General features: G+C 49.7%; 6 protein-coding genes across 6 annotated transcripts; all 6 read right to left on the reverse strand.

Annotated features, from left to right (window-relative positions):
- Window positions 1–734: 734 nt before the first annotated feature.
- Window positions 735–2,233, reverse strand: CDV56_107650 (uncharacterized protein; the record flags this gene model as incomplete). The annotated part of the gene is made up of 4 exons (XM_026761269.1): window positions 735–884; window positions 950–1,266; window positions 1,339–1,860; window positions 1,924–2,233. 4 exons carry the CDS (start codon window positions 2,231–2,233, stop codon window positions 735–737), a joined length of 1,299 nt encoding a protein of 432 aa, XP_026617274.1.
- A 721-nt stretch (window positions 2,234–2,954) lies between these two features.
- On the reverse strand, window positions 2,955–3,720 carry CDV56_107739 (YbhB/YbcL family Raf kinase inhibitor-like protein; the record flags this gene model as incomplete). Its single annotated transcript, XM_026761358.1, has 2 exons — window positions 2,955–3,532; window positions 3,582–3,720. 2 exons carry the CDS (start codon window positions 3,718–3,720, stop codon window positions 2,955–2,957), a joined length of 717 nt encoding a protein of 238 aa, XP_026617275.1.
- Window positions 3,721–3,910: 190 nt separating this feature from the next.
- CDV56_107771 (uncharacterized protein) lies at window positions 3,911–7,436 on the reverse strand (the record flags this gene model as incomplete). Its single annotated transcript, XM_026761390.1, has 6 exons — window positions 3,911–4,285; window positions 4,347–5,575; window positions 6,013–6,095; window positions 6,156–6,802; window positions 6,994–7,165; window positions 7,225–7,436. The coding sequence occupies 6 exons, from the start codon at window positions 7,434–7,436 to the stop codon at window positions 3,911–3,913; spliced, it is 2,718 nt and encodes a 905-aa protein (XP_026617276.1).
- A 517-nt stretch (window positions 7,437–7,953) lies between these two features.
- CDV56_107908 (GFA family protein) lies at window positions 7,954–8,520 on the reverse strand (the record flags this gene model as incomplete). The annotated part of the gene is made up of 3 exons (XM_026761527.1): window positions 7,954–8,034; window positions 8,099–8,307; window positions 8,400–8,520. 3 exons carry the CDS (start codon window positions 8,518–8,520, stop codon window positions 7,954–7,956), a joined length of 411 nt encoding a protein of 136 aa, XP_026617277.1.
- A 1,206-nt stretch (window positions 8,521–9,726) lies between these two features.
- Window positions 9,727–10,641, reverse strand: CDV56_107970 (uncharacterized protein; the record flags this gene model as incomplete). The annotated part of the gene is made up of 1 exon (XM_026761589.1): window positions 9,727–10,641. The coding sequence occupies one exon, from the start codon at window positions 10,639–10,641 to the stop codon at window positions 9,727–9,729; it is 915 nt and encodes a 304-aa protein (XP_026617278.1).
- An 832-nt stretch (window positions 10,642–11,473) lies between these two features.
- Window positions 11,474–12,171, reverse strand: CDV56_108031 (uncharacterized protein; the record flags this gene model as incomplete). The annotated part of the gene is made up of 3 exons (XM_026761650.1): window positions 11,474–11,518; window positions 11,574–11,974; window positions 12,030–12,171. The coding sequence occupies 3 exons, from the start codon at window positions 12,169–12,171 to the stop codon at window positions 11,474–11,476; spliced, it is 588 nt and encodes a 195-aa protein (XP_026617279.1).
- Between the last annotated feature and the right edge of the window lie 957 nt (window positions 12,172–13,128).

The following is a 13,128-nucleotide window of genomic DNA, read 5'->3' on the forward strand; positions in this document are numbered from 1 at the left end:
GCTCAGACTCCATTGTTGATACAATGACGCAAAGAGTTGGATGACGAAAATTTTAGGATACCAGAGAAGGAACGAGGTCTGAATCAGATATCTTGACAGTGGGTGCTGACATTGCTGACCTCATAGGCATTGTCGAGTAGGACTCCCCCGGGTACAAATCAAGGAACACGCTCTCTTCAGAGGTGAAATACCAATGGCTGCTGTGAGGGTTGCAGTCACTCCCATGGTTCCTTGCAATTCACATGCACGATGGCAATCTACCATGGAAGCCAATGAGAACAGCGTTTGTGAACATTGTTAAGACAGCCTCATCATTCTCTGAAGTTGACGGCACGGATTGAACAACCGTGATTGAATGTGGTACACGCACGTTTCTCAGGTCAGCTGAAAGGTCACACCAACTTCGACAGCAACATTGCTAGAGTCATGTTCGCGAAGGATCAACAATAGAGTAGCGGTGGTATTCGGTACAGGGAACAGCATCATGCCCTCGATAGGTGTAAGTTTTGTTCTGAGTTTCTACTAAGCTGCACACTACCGAGTGAGGGAGCTGGGAAACAGGCTGATTCAGAGTAAGCACGAGGCTAACCCGATCGACCGACTTCTCAGACATCGGCCTCGACGGTTTTTGAGATTGAAAATGGATATTAATGAATCGTTCAGGCATCGCTTGACGAGACTATGCCCGCCTCGACAGACAAGCACACCGCTACAGAACCCACTATCGTCATCACCTAGTGAACATTCTCATCCTCATCATAAACAACTGTAATCTCCGATCCGTCTCCATCATCATGCTCAACCTTGCACGCGAAGCAGATATCGCCAGCATCTGCTGCGTACAATGCCTTATGCGACGGATGATGGCCAACAGTCCAGTCAGTCTTGCGTACAGCACTTGATGTACGAACAAACATCTCTCCTCCAGTGGAACGCAGAAGCCACCAACCATTAAGGGACAATTCTGTATCTCGGCCCTGAAATGGAAAACACCACCTGTGTACCTTCGGTTGCTCCCATCCATGGCAATTTCATGCTCAAAATCGGGCTGGAGAAGCATATGATCCTGTAACTCGGGCAAAACACCCTCTACCAAGCGACCGTCCCCGGACATGAGTACTTCAAGTGTTGTGATTAAACTATCAATGCTGACAACCACCACCATGAGGAGATTGACTCGTGTCTTGGAACAGAGAGCACATTGCAGGATAGATTCTGCCAAATGTTGCACAATTCGCTGAGAGTCCAAGATGGAATCAATCGTAGCTGATGATCCTGTTCGAGACGTACAAATGTTTATACGGATGAGCTCTCTGATGATTTGTTCAGGGCACTGACATTGACACTGACGACCGGTCCCAGTACTCACGGGCGTGAGGCTCGGAGAAAAATTATCAGTTGAAAAGCCAAAGTCATTCTGACGCTTCCAAACTCTCGAATGGGCAAGCAGACTTGCTTGTTCTGTTGCAGTCCACGATGTTCCAGACAGAGCCTCTGCCATTGAGGGCTGCTGAGGCCGGACTGAAGCGCCATTCTTGAGGTATTCCGGACAGGAAGCTTCAATGGTAGCAAGGCACTGGGTACTGCCGGTAACAGCCTCAGTGGTCACGAGATCATCTGCGGAATAAAGGCTCACTGTCGGCGGGTGATCCTCTCTTACCGGGGGCGACATGGCAAAGCTCTGCGGAGAGGACTCCGAATCGTTGTACCCCTGTTTCATGACAATCCATGGCTTCTCGATCTTGGGCTTTTCGAGGGCCAGCGTGTCAAAGAGATCACTCTCTTGTGCAAGTTCAGGACCTTGCTGAGAGAGAAATTCTTGCAGCCAGCTGTCAGAAGAGAAATCGAGGGCATCGTTGACTATAGGATACATTTTTCGTCAATGAATTTGCCTGGTTGCTTCGCTGAGAAGGTGTAGTCTACCTGCAAATGATGGCAATTGATCCTTTTCGCCAAAGGTAGGCGTACTCAGATTAGTGTCATCCAGGGAGATGTCGTCTAGCATAGTCTGGTCAACGGCAACCTTATCATATGCTACTGTTTCTCCAAGACTTTGCGGGAAGTCGTCTTCGTCGTCCTTGTTGTGCGCCTGGTCTTCTTTTGCTTTTCTCTTGGAAACTGGCGTCTTCCTGTCTCGTTGGTGGCGCCGAGGGTCCATGCGTTGCGTATCCGCTGGAAGACCGGCGTATTGAGACTCCCTCCTCTTGGCAGGTCTTCCCAGTCGTCGAGACATACTGTAGATGCACTCTATGTTATGCTTCAGGCACCGGCGGCAAGATGGCTTCTCATGGCTACAGCGTATCTTGGCCTGTTGACATGCGTTGCAGGTCGAACGCACTTTGACGCTCTTGGGAAGTCGATCAGGTGATGGCTTGGACTGTTTGTCTCGGTTCATCACGATGAAAGAAAGGCACGATGACCAAGAATATGGATACTTTTCTGGGTAATAGGTATCGTCGTTGTCCAGCCAATTCATTCTCGCACTGTGGTTTGTATATACTAGTGGGTTGATTGGCACTGACAGTCTCCTTCTGTGTATCGAGCGACTACAAAGCCTCCTGATCTTCCCATTCCCTTAGCCCGAGACATTGAGGGCGCGAATAGACCATGAGGTAGCATTGGCACTGCAGCCCTCTGGCCATTCATGTTACATGGTTTATGTTTCACGGATGAGTGGATGTTGAGAAATGGACTACCGAGGTGAATAATTCAATATTGACAGCGGTATTTGCATGGCCTGCGTGTGCGTTGCAATTCTGCTGTCAAAATTGTACTATGCTGATGTGTGCCTGATGGTTACACAGGGCAACGTTTCTACAGCTTCTTCCATATCACGTTTCACAGAGCATCAAAAGCACGCTCTGACTTGATTCATTCTCGAATTTGATTCGCTTTATCGAGCAAAGTAGAGTTCCAGCTATGGCGTTCGTACACTCTGATTGTCCTACATGGAATTATATGACCATCTGCTGTCGATCCACCTCCATGAAGATGAACCCCGTGCTCTTCGGTTCCTCAGTTCTGCATGGGGCCGATCTGAACCACGTTGTGGTGGGCACCAACCCTCCTGATGTCGTCGTCGTCGGTGCCGCGTCATTGTCGACGTAGAAGAAATTCCCTGCCACTGGCGCTTTCAATCCAGCAACTTCGACAAACTGTTTGACATCAAACCCGCCTCTTCCCTCTCTTGTCTTGGGGAAAATGTGGCCGAAACATTCTGGAAACACATAGTCGGGGTCCTGCTCGTAGAGAAGATAGACATATCGATGGCGTGTGTACGGTGGCGATTGGGGGGCGATATATTCTGCTCCGGTGGAAGTTCTGTTGACTAGCCATTCGTTTCCATTATCATTGCACTGACTGGTAGCAGATACCGTCATGTGCGGCTGGTACCAATGTAAGACTGTGGTCAAGCATGATTCCAAGACCACGTCGATGTCGACGAAGAGGAGGAGGTAGGTGCGAGTGGTGTTCAGGTTCAGAGTGCTGATACATGGTACGGGGAGTGCATCTGTTCGTGTTCCACTTTCGCCTGAGTTCCATCCCCCTGAGCACTCACCGGAATCGGGACGGAGACCTACCTGGTTGTTTGAGGGTGTCGCCTGGGGAGATCCAGGGGGTCGAGGGGTATCGCAGCTGAAGGGTGGAAATTCCGGGAGGAAGAGTCCACTGTGCTGCAGATAGGGCTGTGAATAGGATCAGTGGGAGGAATGCGTTCATAGTGAATGCAAGCTACACATAATAATTCTCAGAATCCTGTTAGATTGACTAGCTGTCTACTCAAGGAGATCTGAGAGATGATTTTATACCAAGCTGGATGTCAGGAACTACCGGAAAGAGCGTTTGTGTAACTCGAATTCTTCCCCGGGGAATAACGACTATGAATGGAACCGTTCAAATGCCGCTTGTCTCATCCAGCAATCGCAATCTCTGCGAAGCGGCTGCGTCTCCATCCCAATCCTTTCCAATAGACCAACCCCAGTAACGGAATAACACTCAACATCGCCCCCGCTACAGCCCAGTACGTAGTCTGATTCCCCCATCGCTGGATCATCGGATGGATGATGGCCGTTGCGGCCGCACCCAGGAAACATCGCACGAGGTTATTGGCCGCCATGGCCGTGGCAGGCGTGGTGTAGTACAGATCCACGATGAGGACGTTCATCACGTTGTATGCGGCCGTGATGCAGAACGAGATGAGGAACACTAGGGCCAGCGAGACATTCAGCGTCGGTTCCCTTTCGATCAGTGCGCCGTACCAGGCCACTGAAATTGCCGCTGCGACCTGCTACAAATCAGCCCATTGCAACTACAACCCCAGGAAAGGAAAGCAAAAGAGGTGCAACCGTCATGGGAAGCCCGATCTGCAACCGTGCCCTCTCGATAGGGAACTCGCCATGGTCTTGCTTCTGGTCCTTCGGGACGGGTTCTCCAGATTTTCGACGGAGACGGATGTAGTTCCAGTCGACGATTAGGCCGTTGAAGGTTGCGCTGACGAGGGAGCCTAGGCCCGCTGGGATGAAGCTGAGTCCGATGCCTAGATCGCTCAGTCCGTAGATTGCTTTAAATTGGGATGGGATCCCTGCGGTGACGGAGTAGTAGCTTGCGAAGACGATGCCGTTGGCCAACACGAGGGGGCCTGTTGGGAGTTGGAAGAGGAGGCGCAGTGTGGACAGGGGGTTTGGGAAGGTGATTCTTCTTTTTTGGGGCTGTGGATGGGCATCGCGGCAGGAGTCTGGGGAAACTTCGGAGTCGCAGCTGGAGGTAACATGTCGTTTGCGCCACCGGTTCCAGACTGATTGGTTCCATCCTGTAGCTGGCACTGACCCGTCCCCGACAATCGCGCGACAAGTCTCCGGAAAGAAGATGACCAACGGTATGAAGAAGGTTATCGCGGCGAGAGCGAGAAACCAGAATATGGCCTGCCAGCCCAGGTACTGACTGAGAAGACCGCCTAGAATCGGGCCAAGGGATGGAGCTAGGATATTGCCCAGCGAGGTGATACCCATGTACATGCCTCGCTCGGCGGATGTGATGACGTCCGCTGCGACGGCAGACGCGAGTGCGACAGTCCCGCTGCTTCCGCAACTCTGTACGGCACGGAGGATCAGAAGAGCGAGATAATTGTGTTGGAGCGCGAGGGCAATGTTGCCGATGATGTAGATGACGAAGCAGAGGATGTATGCTGGGCGTCGGCCGGCCTGGTCGGCGAAGGAGCCCATGAAGGAGGGCGCGAGGCCTTGACATATCTGCACTTCATCAGTGAACTGTAAGTTTTCGGGCTCTCCTGAACATTTCAAAGAACGCGAAACCCAATGGACTGGGAGGAATACCATGTATGTAGTAATGGTCAAGTTGATCTGAGAACTGCTGACGTGCAGATCTGCCGCGATGGAATTGAGAGAGGGATAGTAGATGTTGGCCGAGAAAGGCGAGAAGCTCGATGCAAGAGCAGCCGCAAGAATGATGAGGCGTTTTTGTCCATTGGTGAAGATGGAATACCGCTGTGATCCAGGATGAGAGGAAAGCAGGGGTGTCGATTCAGTGGCTGGTGGTTGAGAGAAGTTTGGCTGCCCTGTCATAGTGTCATATTCTGACAGCACATAAACACATGCAGTCTCTATCTTTGGTAGAATGGTTATATTGAATGGGTTTCGGTCTCGTCTTGAGCATAGTTCTCTCTATCTAAATCCTCAAAACCACCAGAGTCCGGCGCTTTTCACTTCCGTTCCCATTAGCCGGGCGACTTTACGTATTCTACGCCTTTATATCCTTACATTAGTCGGTTTCAAGGACGCAAAACATCTTTCTGACTATAATAAACTATGCATAAATCTCGCTCTGTCTGACTGTCTGACGTCTGCAATCGGTTTTCATATCTTTGGCAGGGGCTTATCCTCTTTGACATCTCCGGTATAGAGATGAGACGGCCTGAACAACTTGCCGCGTTTCACTGAACCCACCTAGAGTCAGAAACTGGCCGATATCTTACCGATTCTTGGAAAGACTTACGCATATACTCCCGCCAGTGTGCCATTACCCCCATGATACGCTGAGCCACCATGGCGGCAGGAATCATATCCGGCTCAAACCCTCTGCAGATACCCTTAGCGAGCGTGTCACATCTCCAGGCTGGACTGAAAGAGGACTCTTACATCCCTGTGAAGACGAAATTCCCATAGAAGTCAGCATTGGGGTAGAGTCCCCTGTGCGTGAAATAATCGTCGGCCGAGGCAACCTGCTCTATCCGTTCGGCGACTTTCAGGAGACTGTTCGAGGAGATATCCAAGTCCTCGAGAATGGTTCTAATTGGAGCAACTCTGGGATCCAACCCCTTGTACGAGCGATGTCCGTATCCGAAGAGTCTTCGCCGGCCCTGCTTCACTTCTTCGATGAACTTGGGAACCTTGTCTGGCGTTCCAATCTCCCGCAGCGCGAGCTGGGCTGACTCGGTAGCACCGAAATGAAGGGGGCCAAATGCTGCTCCTACCGCTGTGATGAGACACGATATAGGGTCTGTGAGAGATGACGCTGTGACCAATGCTGAAAATACAGATAGAGCCATGCCATGGTCCGCGTTCAGCATGGCAAAGCGTCGGAAACATGATAGCTTTGTTGAATCTGGGCGTCCAGTGGTTGGATCTACTAGGCCCACCATCTTGAACAGATTCTCAAGGTAAGGCTTGTCGCGAGATGGTTTTGCAAACGGGGCCCCTTTGCGATGACAATTTACCAACCCAAAGACGACGGCGTAGGCTGCAACGGTTCGAATGATTGCGCGGTCGACCTCTTTGCTATTGCTCTGATATAGATCGGGCTTAGTTGATGCAGGAATACTCTCCGGGACGTATGCTAGACACGCTGAAAGTCCAGCGAAAATGAGTGGTAGGGGTGAGGTTGTCCTTCTGTAGTGGTTTGCTTTGTTAGCCTGGACTCGAAACTTCCGATGGCATGGGAGGAGCTTCACGGCAGGGCTTTGATGGTCCTGTGCACGTTTTCGGGAACCATAAGCATTTCCTCAGCGAGCTTTGAACTCAATTCCTTCTTCTGCAGGGCTGTAGGATAACTCCCCCAGACGAGAAGATGCAGCATATCCTCGAAATCGCTGCCCCAAAGCTGCTCCAAAGTATACCCACGAAACAGAAGGAGTCCTTTCTCATGATCGCTAGGAATCGCCAGCGCGTCAGCTGTATCAACTCACGTAGAAGCTCAGAGCTTCCGTACGAAAAACTTATCCCAGTTTCCACCACGGCAGTATTCTGCAAACCAGGGTCGTGCACGCGTAGTCCACCGGCGACTTGATCGGCTCGGTCTGCGCCAGCTGCTGGGGCTTTTATCTTCTTGAAATCCATCGCTGAGACTGCATTTCGTCTGACTGGAATCTCATACTCCGCGTTGGTGCGCGAGTCTCTGATGTAAAGTGTCCCCGATGACATGGTGGCTGTGCTCTGGATCCATTTGAGATGCCCCCTTGGTCAATGTGCTCCCTTTATAGTAAAGGTATGTATATAAATGCGCCGAACGGGCCATAGCTCAGGCGCGTTGAGCACGTCCTAGAGGATGAGAGGAAGAAAGCTAAAGTTCCGCACTTTTTCGGGGATTTACACCAGAATCCGCTTTATTCTTGAGTATTATCTACCAATTGATAGAACAAATAAAGCGCCCAAAGCGTTTAGAGTACTCCGTACAGGCTGAAGGGTTTACCTCAACACAATAGTAAATCGAGGATGGCAATTGCCACACATGCAACTGTGCAATTTGAAATATATTTCTAGGTAATTCAACGTGCCTTTAAATAGATGAGACAACTTTTTAATGAAACCAGTTCCAGTGAGGTAGCAACAAATGTCTTCAAATTCGAAATCCATTCTCGTATTGCTCATCGTATACGTAAAATTGTCATTCATCAGTCTGACCAAACAACTCCAATGTCGATTCATATTTTCGTCTCATCTATTGGGGCATGTGCTCGAAGGGCTTGGCCAGGTGCTCCTGGCAAAAAGGAAGCTTGCTGACGGTCCAGATTTCCGTATCCTAGGCAGGAAGACATGTAATTAGTATATATTAAGTCGATAGCGACGTGTCTGGATGCACGCACCGGCTTCAAATTCTTCTTGATGTGGGTGTCCAAGGTCCCAGCCTTGATGGCGATGATCTCAGGGGCAGCGTCCGGGTCGTGGGCAATTGGAGAACCACATTCCGAGCAGAAAATACGATGAACGGCTTTTCCAGAGCTTCCGTTCTTCGCATAGCTCTTGACGGGGCCATTGATTGTCAACTTGTCTTTGGGAACGACCGCAACGAGCGCTGCAGAAGGGTATAATGATCAGCACAACCGAACGATTATAGGGTAATGTCCTAAAAACCGAGAAGCAATAAGAATGAGATTGTAAACGTACAGTAAGTCGAGCCACTCTGACGCTGGCAGTCATCGCAGTGGTCATATCCCACCAGGGCGGGTTGATCCACATCAATAGTGTAAGTGACTGCGTTGCAGAGGCAGTGACCAGTAAGAGGCATCGTGGCTAATTCGACTGATAATAGCTAATTGGAGGAAAGGTATAACGATAGAGTCAACAAGGTGCTCACGGTTGAGTACCTTTGTAGAGAAATGGCGATGAGGGGGTTATTTATACCCCAAAACCTCCCCATCGTTCTCCTCCGCCCTCCTTTCTGGTTTGGAACCACCAGCCATAATCATCTTTGACCACTAGTGGCGTCCTTGGTTCGATGGGGAGCAAACGAAGCTTATGCCGCTGGTCAATTGAGGATCGGTCATGTTTGGCTCAAGGGAAGAATGATGGAGGAGGGGCCCCGCGGTAGAACCAGAGAGAGTTGCGTCACTGTCGCGCTGAGCTCATTTCTTCGCTTCACTCCTACTAACCAAAAGGCTTCAGTAGCGCATTTTAGCTCTTTTTCTGGATCGTCATTTGGTCTTCCGATTTGACCCTGGTGTTGAGCCTTCTGGACAGTATTTGTCACTGGGCATCTTTAAGGCGAAAGCTCCCTTGGAGTTGGAATTGATCTGCTGGGGCTGAAAGAGGGGCAGCAACATTTCCACCAACAAACACCGATATGCATCAGAATTATCGACATCCCACCACTGAGGGAATCACATTCTACTCGGACATTATCACATTATTTCAAATCTACAGGACAAAGTACATTCCCAAATATTGCCTTGACTCGACAATAAGCTCTGATTGGCGTCGTTCTGCCCCTGTCGGAATTCCTAGCCCGCAGCAAAGATTTGTCACGCTTGCATAAAAAGAGACAGGACTTAGAAGGATGCCCATTGACTGCGATAAGCACTCCAATGAGCTTGAGGAAGACAGCAAAGCCACTAATAATATGGAGTACCTTATTCAGACTTTGAAGTATCTGACTAACAAATAGATCGAGCGGGTCGGCTTTGCGCTTCATTTTCCGAATCGGGATTCTCACGCTTCTTCGAGCACAATTAGCTGGCAACCTGGCTCAGATGCAACATGGAGTACCAACTCCATACTCTCAAGTGATTGACATCGGTGTATCTCAACTTTCAAGAGACGAGTCATCCTAATCAGTACGAAACCGAGATCATCTAGATTGAAGCAAGACCCAGCTTCCCGCATCACCCATCCATACGACTGATAGCTTCCTCGATCGGCGGGGTATCGCAAAGGGGAGATAAACACAACCACGCAGATGCGCACAGGGATTTTCGATCAGATCTTGTCGATCTTGCTATTCCAATTCATATACACTCTTGCCGTGATAAGACGATCGGCGCGAGTTCCTCTCTTCATTCTGGGATACCCCTGTCCGCTGTGCCGACATATTGGATTCAGACACGCCATTAATTTGGATTTCCGGTGTTGTCATCATTGGCCGAGACCCAGGTAACGGGCCCGATAGTTGTCCAGGTCGTAATGACCCAGGAAGCTCGGCTGATGGGAAGGGGGTTTGCATATTTGTCGCACGATTCGGTCCATGATCTTGCTGCCATTTTTCACGGAGCGAATGTACTGTTTGACCATACTCCGGCACTGGTAATTCAGTGGACGCTACTGAAAATCTATGCGAAGAATCTGAGGTCGGAGAACTCAAGGAGATAGAGTTCCTTTCTGCACGTTCTTTCAGAAGGTTTGCTTTCATGACGAGTCGATCGACCAGCGTTGCATGTGCTTTCTTCAAGGTCTTTTTGACAAAGCTCGTGGCCCAGATTTGACATCGCATCTGGATGTCCTCGCGCAGGTACAAGCCCTCTCGAGGGGCATCTGGCAAGCCCAGCTCGACGGTCTCGCGAGGTTCGCCCGGCATATTCCCGCATACACTCCATTTGTCCCGAATATCGAGCCCCGTCGGTGCGTAGACATGCGTTTGTAGGCCGCGTGGAAGATCATGGAAACAACCTTTGTAGCTGACATTGCCGTGAAGAATCCCTCCGGGTAGATAGGAGATTCTATCGGTCAATTCGTACCAAACGGAGTGGAACTCGTCTGCGGGCGCGAAACCGGGAGCTTTGCATTTGGCGAAATTGATGACCAGAGGATTCAGCTCTATCATCTCCTTATGATTATGCAATGTCTCCACGACCATATCTCGGGTGATGTATGAGGGGAGGGGCGTAATGGTGGTGAAAACAGTCTGTTTGTACATTGTGCTGATGCCTTTCACAGAGAAGAAAAAAAAAGGACTACTTCGTGCCAATGTGAATTTCAGTTTAAACTAAACAAGCAGTAAGTGAGTTATATCAAAAGAGCGATCATTGTGTAGTGGGGATTTGAGATCTTTCTGCTGTGGAATAATCAAGGAAGAGCAGGTTTACCCGTAAAGACGCCAGGAGTCCAGGTTGTCGGGACTTCTTGAGCCTTTTCAGCCTTAACGACAGAGAGTACCTTATGGATGATGTGGCTTGGTCATTCTCCTATTTTTGGACAGCGAATGAAGCAACAAGTCCTGTGAAACTGAGTTTGGAGCTTGGGCTGTTCACATGCCCCAGTGAGGTGCACTTTTTGGCCCTCGCCATCCCCGCATCGCGCTCGCGGTGTTCATTGATAGGAGAGCTGACTCCTTGAACAAGCCATGGGCGTTTTCAACCATCATACCAATACAGAAGCATATGTTTAGTCGTTCAGCAGAGCAATTCAGCTGGACAGTGCTTTGAGGCTTAGACATCTGCGACTACAGCAGTGTCCGGTCAGCGGAACTTCCCAACCAAAACTTTCTTTTGTCTTGGTGCCCAACGCTTACTCTTTGGTTTAGAATCTAAGTGAGACCTAAATTCTGGCATTTTTAGGGTTGAAGTATACTATGATATGCAATCTTTTCTCTTGCAGATGTTCAGATGCCTATTATTTTTCAGGTTGACATATCTCAAGTTCAAAAGAGGACATTTGAGAAGTTGACGAAGCCAGACTTTCCTCTTTCCTGCAGCCACAACACATCCGCATGGTGGAGTCTCAAGCCGAACATTTCCCCCAAATAATTCCTACTCGCTGCATCTTCTGATATGCTCTATCTTATCGGCAGCGCTCTATAGCAGTTTGTTAGTCCGACTCCCACAAGCCAAGCCGATATTTTCAGCTCACCTGCATCTGAGCCGCCATCCCGCCCGCGGGGTTCTGTCCTCCATACACCGACGCTTCAGCACTTTGCGCCTCTCGCGCATCATCCTTTGTCACATATACAGAAACATCTGCATTGACAGGTGGAAGTCCCAGTGCCTCGTTCCGGTTGGCGATGGAGCGAACCTGAGCGGCGACGGAGCCCACCCCAGGCGGCTTGTTAAATGCACGACCCTGCGCGAGAAAATCGTTAGACCGTTTCGTTTTGACGCCATAAAGAACATCACTAGCGAGTGGCAGACTGACCTCCGTAGCCTGTATCTCTCGTGCATCCTCCTGGGTTATATGACTCTGCGGCTTCCTCGAGATCTCATCCAACTTCGTGTCAAAGTTCATCTGCCGCATCGCCAGGCTCTGCGCCGTCGCTAAAGTGGAATCAATATCGGATGCTCCCCTCTTTCTACTAGCAGGAGAACTGACCTGCAGGCCCTCCTCTCACGGGCCCTGTGCCCGTCAACTCGCTCTCCGCCTGTGCTATGACCGAGACATCTTCGGGTGTGATGCGCTGGCCAACCTCGGCCGCGCGTTTGATTTCGTCAACAGAAGGAAGATCGAAACTCATGCTTTACATCACAGTTAAACAAAATAGAGAATCTATGTGGTAAGGTTGGAAATAGAATTAGTAGATTTAGTTGTTTGGGTCTATCTGTTGCCTCATGTTGGATGAACCGACTGTGATGTCACGGTGAGTACATCCCGCCATAGAACATCAAGAGGGCAACAATTGCATAACAACAGCAATAACAATGCACCATTTGATAGATTATGCTTGCCACCTTAGTCACGTTCCCACAAGAGGTAGTTCTGGAGGGAAGTCTATGGTCGTTTCGTCTCTGATGGGCCCTTCGTCGAGAGCATCATTCCAAAAATCCATCTACCCAAATCGGTTTCTACCGTTGGCGAAAGTAGTTTGATAGTTTAGATACAGACTGGCAATACACAATAGTACCGACATCCGACAAAATGAGCAGTGGCAGTTGCTTATTTTGAGATAATGGATAATCTAGGGGATGTATACGCTTCTGATGATCAGTGGATCTCTTAGAGGAACGGGAAAATAGAGCAATGGGACGAAATGGAGGATCCACGATCTCTTCTGAGTCTAAGGCATGGAGGGTGATTCTGTTTTGAGATAACCCAGATAGCAGGTGTAGGTGTCTCCGTGGCAGCAAGTTAAGGTCACAGTTTCAGCCAGGAGGAAAGAATTGCCGGTCAATTACCAAGCAGACTGCAAGTATAGCAGAAGTACTGCAGATGTCAATGCTAAAGTGACATCAGTCAAAATTGAAAGAGTCGCTGATTGATGTTCCATTAGGAAGCTCTGTGCAACGAATCCCCTCAGCCACGAGAATAAGGAACTTGACCTCACCGTCGATGCAGAATTTCGGCTCGAGATTAGCCATTGCAGCTGCTCTACTGTGAGCATCTAATGTCCCGCGATAATTGAGGTTGCTGGGACGCAGCTCCTGTTTCTGGAAATGAGAAGTAGGGTGTACTCCTCGATATGCAAGGTGAGTTG

Source organism: Aspergillus thermomutatus (genome assembly GCF_002237265.1).
Source record: "Aspergillus thermomutatus strain HMR AF 39 chromosome Unknown NODE_26, whole genome shotgun sequence".
Taxonomy (NCBI): domain Eukaryota; kingdom Fungi; phylum Ascomycota; class Eurotiomycetes; order Eurotiales; family Aspergillaceae; genus Aspergillus; species Aspergillus thermomutatus.